This window comes from Thunnus maccoyii, chromosome 13, assembly GCF_910596095.1.
Source record: "Thunnus maccoyii chromosome 13, fThuMac1.1, whole genome shotgun sequence".
Lineage (NCBI taxonomy): Eukaryota > Metazoa > Chordata > Actinopteri > Scombriformes > Scombridae > Thunnus > Thunnus maccoyii.
In genome coordinates this window covers 2,548,794-2,564,901 of record NC_056545.1, presented here as the reverse complement: position 1 = coordinate 2,564,901, position 16,108 = coordinate 2,548,794, and the positions used below count along the sequence as shown (strand labels likewise).

Genomic DNA, 16,108 nt, shown 5'->3' with positions numbered 1-16,108 from the left:
AATCAACAGGACTCATCTGAATGGATTAATGTTCAGTTATCTGACATTTGACTGATTAATATTCTGGCTGCAGTCTGAGGTTAAATTGGGACACACATACAGTTGTTGCTTCTTGCTCCTCCTGGAGCTCAGCACCGCCTAGAAGAGCCTGAACCTCCGCTGCTTATTGGACAAAAGTCCTTTGAGAAAAGTCCGCCAAAATCAGCGCGGGCCGCCCTCTGCTGCTCTTTTCTGGTGGGTGGAGACATCAGGACATATAAAGGAGAGTTTTCACCGGTTAGGTTACATTGATACGTGATACACAGTTGACAGTTGATGATATGTTGACAGTTGATTCTACCTTTTGTATTTTCACGCGCGATATCGACTCGCGCTGCACCTGCACGGAGTTCCCCCACGTCACCTTACAGCTTTACAGCTGCATCGTCACGTCACCTACACGGCTTTATATCTGGATTTCAGCGACAAATCGAGTGATCCGACACAGGAATCACGCACCACACACAGCGCTTGTGACTCCTGTCCGTACGGGAGCCTTGTGAAGCCGATCCCGGACACGGCTTAAAGAGCCTCCCTGGCCTCCTCCATGGACAAAGCAGACAAATCAGAGGTATAAACGAATGTGGTGGCCAAGGCACTTTTTGTACTGTTAAGTTTCACAGGTTCACAAAGCACTTTTTTTTTTTTTTTTTTTTTCCTTTCCGCCCCCCCCTCTCTTCACCGCACTTAAAGCAGCAGCTTCCCCCTACACCCACTCACTCCATTTCATTCCTGAAGCAAATATGGCTACTGCACAACCAACCAATGCCATGGAAAGGAAACAAATATGGACTGCAGCTTTTGGATCAAATGAAAGACCACAAAGAAAGAAACAAGTGCCAGATTCCAAAACACAAAAATCCACACAAGTGAGAAAGAGCCCCAACTCCCCAGCAGTACGCAGCTTCATCACCAAAACACTCCAAAACTTGGAAAGAATGGATCCCATCACACCTCTAGAACCCAATCCAACCACCAAAGAAAAAGCACTGCCACCTATGAAATTATCCAAACCCCCCAAAACTGACCAACAGGCAGTCATTGCATCCAATCCAAATTCAAAACCATCCACTTCTGCTGAGACATCAGTCCCTCCGACCACTGATAAAATTGACAACCTCATCATCAAGAATATTTTTGACCAAATCAACCACTTGTTCTCTGAACTCAGCAAATACACCCAATCCACCCCCCTCAACAATGTCACTACACAGATGCAATCCACTCTAACCACCATGGAGCAGATCCTATTGAATGGACAAGACCCACACACTCCTCTCCCACCACTCTCTGCCAGCTACTCGGACATTGTAAGCACAAACATGCACAAATATCAAGCATTTAATACAGGCCCCAGGAAAAGAGCAAGACGGGAGTCGACAGAGAACCAACACCTTACACCTGTTGTAATAGAAAACTACAAAACCCCTAACAACTCTTTCTCAACCAACCAATCCATCCTCAAGGAAATACAAAGACTCAAGCCACAAGCCCAACTTCAAAAACTGGTCCACATGAGAAATGGCAATATTCTCATCTTCCCCAAGGACATTCCCTCCCTGAACTCTCTGCTCTCACCATGGCCCGAGGGAGCATTTAATGGAGCACACTTCACTTGCAGGCTAGCACGCAAACACAGCTCTATGCCCCCATCTGAAACCCCTACAAAACTGCTGGTCATCAAAGGTATTCACACAAACATCACAGAGACACAAGTCAAAGAAGAACTGGACAAACAAGGCATCTACATCTCCAGAATACACAGAATAACAAGCAAATCCACTCAACAGCCAACCACTTTCATCAAGATCCAGCTCACCAACCCAGACCAAGCTGCTAGCCTTCTCCATGAGGGCTTTTACATGGACCTTTTTCAGTATAGAGTAGAGAAGGCACGACCTCCACCCACCATCAAACAATGCTATAAATGCCAACAATTCAACCATATCTCAATCAACTGCACCAACCCAGTCGTATGCCTGAGATGTGGAGAAAACCACCACCACAAAACCTGCACAAAAGAAAAGCGAGAAGCCAAGTGTGCCAACTGTGCAGGCGAACACTCCGCTGCCTCCAAGACCTGTCCAGTCTACCTTTCATACATGACCCCATCAACCAAAAAGACACCAACTGCCAAACCCTCAGCCGGAAAACCCACTACCACTAACCCCCCAAGCCTGCACCCTAATGATGGCACCCACCTCACTCATCTGCGTGATGACTTAAAAAAACTCACTATGGACGACAAGAAAATAGAGGAAGTACTCCAAACCATCAGGAAACACACACACTTCAATATATGAAGTGTGTGTCATTCTCTGCAAGACAACAGATGTCTATTTCCAGTCATTTTCTTTGTTCCTTCTAACACTCTTCATAATGGCCCTCACCACCTTTCTACACATAAATATTAGAGGAATAAGGGGAAGCAAAGAGGAGCTAATCCAACTGCTAAAGGAGAAGAATGTCTCTGTGGCTTCCATAAATGAAACACTGTTATCAACCAAATCACGAATTCAGATCCCCGGCTACAACATCATAAGAAAAGAACGGCAGACAGGACATGGAGGAGGAGTAGCAATCCTGATCAGAAATAACATTGAATACAGTGAAATTGATTTCGGCCTCTCACCAGAAGAACTACAAGGAAATGAATACATTGCAACCAAAATGAAAATCCACTCACATCACCCTATTACAGTCACCAGCATATACTGTCCCCCTGGAATAAAACCTTCAGCTGCACTGTTTAACGCTATCTCCAACCCCAGCCACTCCCTCATAATGGGAGATCTCAATGCAAAGCATGCATTCCACTGCAGAAAAACAAATCAAAGTGGCATAGCACTCAAACAGATCCTGAATAGCACAAATCTGTCAATCATCAACACAAACGAACCCACCTATACATCCCCCCAAACAGGCAGCACAGACATTCTGGACTTGATCATATGCTCCCCTGATCTGGCTTCAAAACTGCATAAGTTCTCCACCACAAATCATCTCTCCAGCGACCACCTACCTGTCCTCACAACATTCTCCTTTCATCTGCAAGCAACTCCAAGGAAGAGGTACAACTACAAAACAGCAGAGTGGGAAATATACAAAACATACATAGAAGAAAAACTACAGAACACCACCCTCATAACCACCCCCCAAGGTCTGGACCAACAAGCAGTGCTGTCAAGTCAACTTCTCACCCGAGCCAGAGAGGAAACAATACCCCAAAACCCTGCTAAAACACTGACACAGACATTACCTCTTCACCTGCTCCAACTCATAAGACACAAGAGCAAGCTGAGAAGAGAATTCATAAGGTTCAGATCACCCCAAACCAAAACAGAAATAAACAGACTCCAAAACACTATTAAAATACAACTTACCCTTCACAAGCAGAAAACCTGGAAGACATTCTACAGAAAACTCAATCAGGACACAAATCCCCGGACCTTCTGGCAAAAAATAAAGAGCCTAAATGGAGATTCAGAAAACAATAACACACCACCAATCAAATCCTCAGGCAAAATCATCAGTGACAACAAGAAAAAGCCACACTCTTCCGTAATCATCTTGAAAACATCCACTCATGCCCAAATGACCCACACTTTGACAATACATGGAAAGACCTGGTTGATAAAGAAATGACAAAACACAACACAAAAGAGACAAATACAGCCAATCTCAGCACAGAACATCATCCCCTCACAAAGCCAGTCACCATCCAAGAAATACAACTGCACTTGAAAAAGATGAAAAATAAAGCACCGGGGGAGGACAATGTTGACACCATACTGATAAAACAAGCACCGACCGCTTATCTCCAGCACCTTGGACAGCTCTTCTCCACCTGCCTCATAACCGGTCATTTCCCCTCACCTTGGAAGATTGCTGTTGTCACTATGATCCACAAACCAGGAAAAGACCCGCACAATGCCACTAGTTACCGCCCCATAAGCCTTCTCAGCCACATTGGAAAACTGTTTGAAAGAATACTCACCTCACGCCTCACAAACCACATAAACTCTATGGGCCTCCTAGGAATTCATCAAGCCGGCTTCAGAAAAGGGAGAGCCACCACAGACAACATCATCCGATTATCAGAAGACATCCACAGAAACTTCAACAAAAAAGAAATAACCATGGCAATATTCTTTGATATAGAAAAAGCCTTCGACAAGGTATGGCACAACGGACTCAAATACAGACTACTGGATACAAATCTCAAACTCCCTAAACCCACCCAATCCATCATCTTCAGCTTTCTTAACAACCGCCAAATCAAAGTCAAAGTTGCCTCTGCCATATCAACACCTTTCACCCCCCAAGCAGGAGTTCCACAGGGTGCAGTTCTGAGTCCACTTCTCTTTCTACTATACATATCTGATATATACTACCCCCCAGCCACCATAGCCAAAGTCTCACAGTTTGCAGACGACCTCTGCTACTGGTCCAGTTCCAAATGTCCAAACCTAGCAGCCAAAAAACTCCACACATGCATAACTGAAATAGAAAACTGGTCTAACTTGTGGAGAATCAAACTAAACCCTGCCAAAACACAGTGCGTCCTCTTCACAAAAAACCCACACCTGCAGCCCAACAACAGTGCCAATCTAACACTATACAACCAGAAAATCAATATCAGTAAAGAAGCAACATTCCTCGGAGTCACATTCCAAAACAACATGACCTGGACAAAGCACTTCAATAACCTGGAACAAAAAGCAAACAATAGACTCAACCATCTCAAAGCCCTCTGTGGAAAACATGGCGCATCACCCTCTACAGTCATCAAAGTCTACCTATCATACATCCGACCACTCTTCGAATACTCCGTCCCTGCCTGGATCACCATCTCTGACAACCAGTTACAACGCCTACAAACAATCCAAAACAAAGCACTCAAATTAGCACACAGACTCCCATCATACATCAGCAACCACTATATACACACCATAACAGGAATTCAAACCCTAAGACAGAGACACCAAACAATAGCACTGAAATACCTGAGGACAGCAACAAACAACCCTTCACTCCAACGAACCATAAAGGAAGCAAAATTAACAGTTAACACCCCCCTCTCATTCATTCTACAGCTAACCAAAGACCCTCCAGCCACCAACCCCCCATGACCGACTAACCAAACCTGGATACACAGAATATTACTCCACCTCTGCTGCTTAATATCACCCACACGCACACACATACATAAATGTAGATAAAACACACCAAACACAAGGTTTTTTTTTTTTTTTTTTTTTTTTTTTTTTCTTTGTTTTGTTTTGTTTTGTTTTGCTTTGTTTGTGCCTTGGCCCACATGTGTCCTGAAACCTCATGAGTCCCCCCACATCCTTCTGCCTCTCCTCCGCCGACCAAGACCAAAAAGATACAAGATCCACCTACTATGGATAGAAAAGGGCAGAAGCCCTGAGCTATCCCTCCAGGCCCATGAACTTCTTAGTCTTAGTCTTAGTCTTAGTCTTAGGTTACATTTTCTTTGAGATCAGACTCGAGAAGAACCCAAAAATGAGTGGTAGAGGAAAAACCGGAGGCAAAGCCCGCGCTAAGGCAAAGACCCGCTCCTCCAGGGCCGGGCTCCAGTTCCCAGTCGGCCGTGTTCACAGGCTGCTGAGGAAGGGCAACTATGCGGAGCGTGTCGGTGCCGGAGCCCCCGTCTACCTGGCGGCTGTGCTGGAGTACCTGACCGCTGAGATCCTGGAGCTGGCTGGAAACGCTGCCCGCGACAACAAGAAGACCAGGATCATCCCCCGTCACCTGCAGCTGGCTGTCCGCAACGACGAGGAGCTCAACAAGCTGCTGGGTGGAGTGACCATCGCTCAGGGCGGCGTGCTGCCAAACATCCAGGCTGTGCTGCTGCCCAAGAAGACCGAGAAGCCCGCCAAGAAGTAAACATGGAACCGGCTCCTCTAAACAACACAACGGCTCTTTTAAGAGCCACACACTCCTGATAAAGAACAAACATCCTCATGTCTCTGGTACACTGTCATTAAGACACAAGTCATTTTTATTATCTATACAGAATATTGAGTCAGTGTTACACTCAGTTAAATATACTGATTATATTTGAACCGTAATTGATGCTTGTGTTATGAACAATACCAGCAATCAACATTTAAAAGTTAATATTTATGATAAAACAGTGGTTGGTCTATATATTAACCTACATTTGAAACTAATTATTATACTATTTATTCATTATAGTTACTAACACTCCTGATGTTGATGGTCAGTGTTACAAGATGTTTATATTATAACTGCATTAATAACATAATGATGGTTGTTTGTGTTGCCAACAGAACAAGAAATAAACATTTAAAAGATAATTTAGTCATTCAGTGTAGAAATCATACTTATAATACAAGAATGGCTGGTATATACATTACACTACATGATGTTTAGACACCATTTGAAACTACTTATACTAGTTATTAATTACTAATACTAATAATTATTAATCTGGAGATTTCCCAGCCCCCCAAAAAAGCCTCTTTAAGATCCACATTCAGCTCTGAAACTGTGATTCTGATAAAAACTGGTAAAAGGTTTGTTTGACTCAATGACTTGTGACGTAACAGCTGCTCCTCCTTTCTATTCTCATTCATATCATTGTGTAACGTTTCACCTTTTACCACTTATAATAAACACAATAAGAGGAAATATGTTTGATATCTGATACATATTAACTTAGATGTAATAAAAAGGGAACAGCAGTAGTAATAGTAAATCTATCATAATAGTTTTATCATAATATATTTACAGTTTATTGTCATCCTGAGTGATTTTCTGTATTTGCTGCTCAGTTCAGATCATGTTGACACTTTAGACTGGATTTAAAAAGTGACATTTAAGATATTCTCTGTTTTCATTATTCTGAGGTCATGTTACATACATTTTACCCCTCTGTGATAAATGTAAATTCAATGATGGTACTTTGTTGCATTTATTTTGGGACTGTCCACTAATTTCTCCATTTTAGTCAATAGTCCATTTTTCTGGGGTTTATCATAAGATCCTCCTGACAGAGACTTGTTAACTCTCCCTTTACACATTCAAACAGTTTTATTGACGGGCAGCGTAATAGCAATAAAACCTTATTCTCACAGACTGCACCGCGCTTTAGAAACTGGCTGCATGAACTTACTTTGGTTACCAACATGGAGAAACTGCAATTTAAAAATGTAAAAAGTCTACATAGATGGGAAGAATCTTGGGGTCCCTTTTCACAACATCTGGACTCAATTTAATATTCCTATGTATTTCTAGATTGGATCCTTTTTTTAACTTCGATATCCCTGTTTTGTTGGGCTGTAATTGAGTCACTTGTGGTTGATATGTGCTGTTATTTGCTTTTGTGTCCTTGACACATGGTTAGGATGAACCTTTCTTATTTACCTTACTTAAATTATATTATATTATAATATAATTATTATTCCCCAGCGTTTGTGTAGAGGTTTAAGTTAGGTTTTCATTCCTATGTGGTTTATATGTTGCTTTGTATTATGTGTCAAAATAAGATAGATATAAAAAAGACATATGTAATAGGAAAAGAAGAGTTAACCTGTTCATCATTAACTGATGCTCTGATTACAACTGAGTTGGCACCATATAGATTTAAATACATATATAGATAGATTGAATTTTTCCAATTACTGTTGTTAATGAGAAAACACTACGTGGCTAAATACATTATAATCAGGATGCTGCTCTTTAGAGAAGTTGTGTGGCTCTTAAAAGAGCCTTTGATCAGGTTCACATGTTCAAACTGATGACAGCTCACTTCTTCTTGGGTGCTGCCTTCTTGGCTTTGGGTTTGGCGACCTTCTTTGCGGGAGCTTTCTTAGCTGCAGGAGCCTTTTTCACCACTTTCTTGGGACTCTTGGCGGCCTTCTTGGGGCTCTTGGCTGCTTTCTTGGCCGCTGCGGGCTTCTTGACCTTCTTGAGGGATTTCTTAGCGGCTGCTGTCTTCTTAGCCGCCGCTGTCTTGGGCTTCTTGGCCGCTGCGGGTTTCTTGGCTGCGGGCTTCTTGGCTTTGACGGCGCTTTCTTCTTCACCACTTTCTTGACCGGCTTGGCGGGTTTGGTCTCCTTAGCGAGCTTGAAGGAGCCGGAGGCCCCTGTCCCTTTGGTCTGGGTCAGAGTACCTTTAGTCACCAGCTTCGTGACCGCAGTGTTGATGCGTTTGTTGGCTTTGACGACATCGACACCTTTGGTCGCCAGAATCTTCTTGAGCGCCGCCACCGACAGCCCTTTACGCTCCTTGGACTCCGCCACAGCGCCGATGATCAGCTTGTTGAGGCTGGGTCCGTCCTTCTACGGCCGGGGAGCGCTCTTCTTCTTCGGGGCTTTAGGGGCGGCTTTCGCCGGGGCCGCTGCTGGAGCTTCTTCTGCCATCTTTGCGTGTGTAGCCTGCTGTTTGTCTCGCGGACTGTATGTTCGAGCAGAGGGCACGGGGCGGGAGTTATAAAGCACATGAGAACCGTGGAGAAGCAATACTCAGAGCCGCTCTGCCTGCCGCCTCAAATCTGATGAAACTTGTGTTTTCTCCTCCACATTTTGGGGGTAAAACACACAGAAAACCAACGTTTTGAAACACTTTTGTTATCGCAGCAGTGAGGAAACGTTCCTCCCTTCAGACTGAGCTCATTTTTGGCGTCCAGGACTCATTTCTTTCTTTCTGGGAGGCTTCAAACCTCGCTGATACACCGTCACTTTGTACGGCGCGCAGCGAGTTTTCTTCACAAATCGTCTCCTAAAACGTCTTAAAAGGGTTTGTATTAAATGTGACAGTGGTGTTCTAGTAAGAAGAGACGTCAGAGGACACAATAAACCCGAAACCAATGTAGAGACGTGATTTATTAGTTTTTAATCAGACATGTTTTCGGTGGAGGTAAACACACGGTTACTGTCGGTGATTCAGAGCATGAACATGAACGGGACTGAAAACAAACTTGTATATAGCAATCATCAGATTATACAGCTGTTGCTGCCCACATGTCAATTTACAATAAAGATTTCTTGTTATTGCAATATATAAGTACAAAAGAATAAATAAAGTTTGCCATGGTGTACTTAGATGCATCATTACCAAAAAGTCCTGGCAGTATTTCTATAAGGCCAGAGGCTGCTCTGGAGATTCTGCCTATTGTGACCACAAAGATGAAAGCATGTAGTCCTGGACTGACCTCAACTATGGACTTCAGGATCTCCATGTACAGCTGTTTAAGAATCAGATCTTCATCATCATCATCTGTGTCCACCACAGTGACATGTCAACCGTCCACTATGGCTGATTCAGAGAAACACTCTCTACTGACTGCATCACAGTCGCAGCCTGGTTTAAACTTTTTAGGTCCCAGGATGGTATTTCCTGATAAACCGAGCAGAATGATGGTCCTCCTGTTTTTTGGCCCGCTGTTCCTGGAATGAACAGCTGGAAAGAAGAAAACATAAAGTGATATCAAAAATATGAAAAAACATAGTTTAATCTGCTACTGTCATCCACACTATTCACAACAACCTGCAACCCTTTGTAGGTAACTAGTATCTCTCTAAATTGCTGAATAAAGTCTTAAAAGTTGTGGAAAATAATTATATCAAAGTCCTCTTCATCCCCCCTTTTATCCCTGAGCAGGGGATAATTTTGTTAAAATATTGATGGAAAAAAAGTAAGGCTAGGCCCTGTTTGACCACCGGTATTGTATTTTTATTTTATCATCTTTATTTATACAGGGTAAGTTGCCGTTTTACAACAAAACCCTGCCTCAAACAAAATCACAAGAACAGACTCATTAAATAATTCAGAAATTTATCAGTAAGCAGGATCGCACTCTAGAAATTATTCCATAAGGTTGCTGCAAAGGCAGTTTGTCCTGGATCAGTTCTGCTTCTGCTTCTTGGAGCATCAACCAATCACTGGAGCTGGTTAAGTGTGGTCCAGATTGCCAGAGCAGCAGGGATGACATATAAGATGGTCATTTACCAACATGATATTTGTAGATAAATGAGTATCGATGATTATGACGTCTCTCAAACAGGGAAGACCCCCCAACCCAGTGGTGGATGTCATTATCATCAGTAACACACCTACAAGACTCAGCTCTTTTGCAAACACCTCTGTCCCTGATGGACTTTAAAGAAATATTACTCACTTCTATGCACCCTATGCATTAGCTCTATGCGCTGCCTGTTGGCACCTACATCCTGACCTGAACTTAGCTTTATGGCACTTACTCATGTTGTTCTCTCCTGACGAGATCTTTGTTTATGTTGTATTAACTTTCATATGTACATTGCTTTGGAAAATTGTAATAAAATGTAACACCTGATGGCAGAGTAGTAAATGGAGTCTAGTCTAGGGGCCTCAGAGTGGACATAGCAGCATGTTGATAAATGACATAATTCTCATCTGAGAGGAAAACTGCTTCAACGTCCCTCTTTCTACAGCTCAGAGGGAAGCTGGAACCACAGAGACACCTGCAGTTGAAGGTGTCTGGGGGTAAAACACACAGAAAACCAACGTTTTCTGTTAATTTGATGTAAATATAAGCTCATCCCACTTTTTGACAATGTATTGTATATATAAAAACTGTATTGTAAAGTATGATACCTTGTTGCAGGGTTCTTAGGTGACCTGACTTTGTCAGCAGCTCTTCGACTTGGTCCTGTCCTCCATTGTCATTGCTGAGTAGATGATATCTTAAATCCTGAAACAAAGTTTGGAAGTAAACTTTCATTATCATCATTGATGAACTCATCTAGGGACGTTTCTTCTAAAGCATTTCCTCACGTGAGCATATAAGTCTTTTTCAACCCCTGATCCCCGAGGACTCTGACAGCTGCCTCCACGGCTTTTGCTCATCTGTGAATCGATCGATTTTAATCACTACCAGAAACAGACAAGGTCTGGCGGACTGCAGGACATCCTGACAGCTGTTTTTAATTTGTTCTTCATCACCAGCACATGATATTCCTGGAGTCTCGATCACTGAGATCTGTCTCCCGCACACATTTCCAGCTGCTTCAGAGCATTGCTTTGTCATGATTTGAAGTCCCGCTGTGATTTAAAGGCTTTCAATCCTAAAATGGTGTTTGCTGAAACGCTTTTCCCAACTCCTGTGTTTCCAAGAAGGACGATGTTGAGACGTTGGTCCATGTTTCTAAGCAGCAGCACACCTGCAGAAGTCAGCAGAAATGATAGTTGGGTTAGAAAAGCTTTCATTTTATTTCTGGAAAATGCTTCAAGTGGTTCCTCACCTACTTAAATCAATTTTTATGCACAGAGAATCATGATAATCCATATGGTGCAACGCAAGAAGTAATAGTTGTTCTGCTCTGGTTCCACTTGGTCAAATGTTAAGAGGTTTCCAGCCCCTGTGCTGAGGTCCAGTACCAGGACTTGGAACATTTAGTGTCCAATTATTTTTGTGATTCCAACAACAACGCGCCCACTTTATTGATTGGTCAGGTGTGTGAAAGTAGTTTTCTATTTTCTCTCTCTAAAGTTCATCACAAACATTTAACTTTCTGAGCGCTTCATGTTTAACACCAAAGTCTGTTCAAACACTGTAAAAGAGCAGGAATCCTGTTTCATTCTGTGTGTGTTGCTTGTTTCTATCGCAGTTTTTCAACTTTGTGTTCATTAAATTTATTGTGAAGGGTTTTACCAGACATTTGCAGACTCCCGCCAATCATCTGTCAGGAAGAAGCAGGTAGAAAACGCGGATGGATCTGATTGAAACTGTCCAACTTTTAAGTGTGATTTGTTGTAAACATATTTGTGTCGACTGAAGACTCTGTGTTTAGTTTACAGCAGTTTGACTCGATCATTGGCATTAATTTAATTTTAAACATAAACTCCTTGATTAATATTTTCTTAATATAGCAAGTACGTGTTTAATGAGTTTAAAGTGAGTGTTGCTTTACTTTCAGTAACAAACAAAATGGAGAAACTAAATATAAAACTGAGAAAAAACAGAAAGTGATTTTAAAATGTTTTAATAATATACATAGGCCTAAATATAATTTCTATATTCCACTCTTGCATTAAAAGGAATTTCAGTACTGATTCCTTGCATTTATTTCACTCTTTTGTTGAATCACACAATGTGGTTTTATTAAAAAAAAAAAGCTTTGAAATGACATGAAACAGGAATTTTACCTGAAATTGTCTGAAAACGAAAGAGAAATGACAACTTATTTCTAATTCATCTATAAAGATACATTAAAAAAGAAAAGTCCAGTAGGTGGCAGTATTGTCTTAAACATTTAGTGTGCACAAAGTCTGATCATTTGGCCTCTAATAATAAAAAGGTTCTTGGAAGATATTGTGAGAATCAGGTCTGTGGGTGAATTTGGACTATTAACTTCTACACTGTGATTCAAAGGTATTTAATCTGAGGCATAAAGGAGTAAACTGCTTTGCATTGACACTATTCATTTACACACAAACATGAACACACTTCAGCCCTCCCACTGCACAGGTGGATCCTCAACTCAAGTCATGTGGTGGTCAGTGACCTTAACAAAGATAACCTATAATGATAAAAAAAATGATCTACATCCTGAAAATAAATTAAACTAATTGATGTCCTGAAGAACACTGAGGGAGCTTTGTGAATCAGTGAACTGCGGAGCCTCCAAATAGGCCAAATAGGCTAAAGACAAATCAAAATAAAGTATCATAAAATTATTACAGTTGTTATAAAATATTCTATGAAAAGATTGTTTCCCTCAGAGGTGCCAGTGAACGTCTCGTCTAGAGAACCAAAACGTCCAGAAACGTCCCTGAAGGGCTGATTAACAGTTACCTGAACATCATGCTGAAAAATGACTAAATACACTTCAAACTGAATATTAAACCACTTCATGTTTTTATATTTGAAGCTGAATCTAAACTATATGAACTTCTGTGGAGGTTTGGTCTCAGAGTTTGTGTGTTTTCTTGTTTTAATACATTCGAATTAAAACCCACTTGGTATCTCTATCTGGAGAAACATAACCTGGCGGCACTTTGACTCTTTCCATATGTGAACCCTCATAATAACCAGAATTCACTGTCTTTGACCTGTTTTCTTTAAAGAGACCAAACACAACGGTCAGAGTCTGAGTTAGAAAGTAACTGAGCACATTTACTCACATTAACTTTCAGTTTTTAGGTTCTGATACTTTACTTGATTATTTCTTCTTAGAGACTTTTGACTTTTACTGGACTCCATCTATTTTAAACTGACTGAAGGCTGACAGGCTGCAGTCCATGATTCAAGACTTTAATGTCTTTTTTAAAACGTTGAAATGAACACAAAATACACTTTTTATACATCTATACATATCTTTTATACATTAAACTTCTTAGATACACACTCATATTGTACATTACATGTATATCATCTGAAATCAAAATTCTTAGGTCCTTGTAGCTCTTTATGAGTCTGATGAAACACTGTGGTGCACAATCACAACTAAAATACATGAACACTAATTAGTACATTTTACATCCCAGTCTGGGTGAATTATAAGTCAATAAATGTTGATGATTAATGAGCTCTTAGTATCAACATTAGTAGTAACATTTACTGGTTTAAAGGATGAATCTCTATTTAAAGTTGCTTTTATTTCTATCTTCCCCTGTGTCAGTACTCACAGGGCCGATCCCTCTAGCCTCCATTTTAAAGGGAACAATATAACTCACAGCTGTTGCTCCTGTAAATCCAAAATAAAAATACTTCCACATTCACTTCTGTATGTTTGGTTTGAATCATCTACAGGGATCATTAGATCATTTTAACAAGAAAACTAATAAACACAATAACTTTCAATAGTTTCACACCATCTGACAGTCGTCCTACAACATTTAATAACATCTATGTGAAATAATGATGCAGACTGTAGACAAGCAGTTCTTAGAGGATATTTTCAGTCTGTAGTAAAGTTCAGGAAATCAAACTTGGACTTGTTTTATTTCTCATCACTGCAAAGACAATGTGCTAGAATCCAACCTGGATTGTAAACTGGATTCTAGATCACATTTACTCTGCAGGGTCAGAAAGTGTACAAGTTCCTGTCCTGATGGTCTCATCCTAAAGAGCAGAAACATCTTTTACATTTAAAAAGACATCACAGAGTGTAGCTCAGCCAGACAGTCATCAGTCAATGAACATTTCAAAAGAAAACACACTGCTGTCTTACCTGATACTGTTTAGCCTCTCTCAGCTTCCATCTCCAGTTTCCTTTTTGATGAAATATTAAGAGATTAATGACATGATTTAATTAGTTAAATTAACTGAGCTTTGTCATCTACTAAAGTACATTCATTACAGTGTTAAAAAGAGACAACAAACATACCTGTATGGGAATGTCTGCATTTTCCTTTATTTCTATAATAAAACAATGAAAAAAGTCTTAATCAACAATGTCATGACCTGTCAGAAAGTATCATCCATCAAAACTATGATAATGTCTAGTTATAATGTCTAGTGATAATGTCTAAATACAAACAAATAACAACAAATCTTACCTGATACTGTCTGGTATATGGTTAGCATCTCTGACGTTTCTCCATTTGTTTTTTCCTTTTCAGTGAAATATTTAAGAGATTAATGACATGATTTAATTAATTAAATAAACTGAGCCTTGTCATCTACTAAAGTACATTCATTACAGTGTTAAAAAGAGACAACAAACATACCTCTATGGGAATGTCTGCATTTTCCATTATTTCTATAATAAAACAATGAAAAAAGTCTTAATCAACAATGTCATGACCTGTCAGAAAGTATCATCCATCAAAACTATGATAATGTTTGTATTGTCTGATACAAAAAATAACAACAAATCTTACTTGATTTCTTCTTTATGATAAAGTAAACTAATCCAGCTATGCCAATTAATAAAAAAAGCACCACAATCCTGACAGTCACATGTATCACATGTGAACTTTGTTTTCCACATTCAGCATCAGCTGAATCATTTCCTGGTTTGATCAGCTGAAGCTTTAGTGATTCACATCTGGAATGACAGAGGGACATTTTTACAGGAACATTTATAGATTCCACTAATTCATTGCTGTTGTTAGAAACCAGCTGTGTCCACGGCTGATGTCAAGCTTCACTTACTGTGTGTGTGGTTGACAAGATGTAAATGTCCCATCTGAAAATGTTCCATCACTGCAGTCAGTGCACTCAGTGTCCCTGAGAGCTGTTCCTGCACAAATACAAATATACACATTGAAACTACTTCACTTTACATATTATGAAGTCATCAGTGTTATATGACATCATCACTGTCATCACATCTGTCTGATTTCATTTCAGTGAAGCTGAAGCTGACACTTGAAAATGACACATCCAATAATAGTCCTTTGTTTAATAATGATTGTTGACAAGTTTTTATATTTCACCATCTTGTCATTCTTGAGCAACAACTCTCAAACTACTGTTGAGAGAAACTACAATGATCCAAATGTCATCAGCTTCACTGCTTCATGCAAATACTTTCAATACTAAAGATATTTATGCTAATATGTTCATGCCAGTAAACAACTAGATTGTCAAGAAATTGTATAAGTTTCATTTTATGACTTTCAGACTTTTGTCTTTTGACCAATGTAACATCCATTCTGTCTGGTGAAGGTAGTTATGACATGAAAACAAGGAAAGTGATTCATGAAGAGAAAACTATGTTTTTGTGTCCAAATAAAACAAATCTGTCCTGACAGAAAGAGCAAGATTCCTCTGCTTTTGTCTGCTGTTGAATCAATGTTGTCCACAACGTCCCTGCAGGTGTGTCAGGCTCCTCACCTTCACCATATAGAGCAAACTTTCTCTATGACTATTACAACAGGAACAGAAACCTTCCTAACTAGATAAAGACTGGATCAGAACGGCTGCTGTCTCTGACTCACCTACATTTCAATCGCCAGACAAAGTCCAAAACAGAAACGACCAATCAGACCTTTCTGTTTTGGCACCATGTCCTATCTGAATGCTGCTGTGAGGGCTGCAGCATGGCAGGTACCAGTGAGCACAAGACACCAACAACTGAAATGCTAGCTA

The 16,108-nt window shown here is 40.5% G+C and overlaps 2 protein-coding genes and 1 pseudogene across 2 annotated transcripts in view; 1 reads left to right on the top strand and 2 right to left on the bottom strand.

Annotated features, from left to right (window-relative positions):
* LOC121909983 (tumor necrosis factor receptor superfamily member 14-like) overlaps positions 1-14,841 on the bottom strand; it is a 124,899-nt gene extending 110,058 nt beyond the window's left edge. The window contains exons 1-2 of the mRNA XM_042430883.1: positions 14,743-14,841; positions 14,244-14,284 (exon numbers count right to left, since the gene is read on the bottom strand). The gene's annotated coding sequence lies outside the window, so the exon portion shown is untranslated. The remainder of the gene's footprint in view (positions 1-14,243; positions 14,285-14,742) is intronic.
* Positions 5,534-5,999, top strand: LOC121910013 (histone H2A-like). The gene has a single exon (XM_042430926.1). It carries the CDS (start codon positions 5,566-5,568, stop codon positions 5,947-5,949), a length of 384 nt encoding a protein of 127 aa, XP_042286860.1. The 5' UTR covers positions 5,534-5,565; the 3' UTR covers positions 5,950-5,999.
* Positions 7,623-8,489, bottom strand: LOC121910002 (annotated as a pseudogene).
* Positions 14,842-16,108: the final 1,267 nt, after the last annotated feature.

What these genes read in the sequence shown, in the direction of transcription:
- LOC121910013 (XM_042430926.1), top strand. Translation starts at nt 5,566, where the DNA reads ATGAGTGGTAGAGGAAAAACCGGAGGCAAAGCCCGCGCTAAGGCAAAG.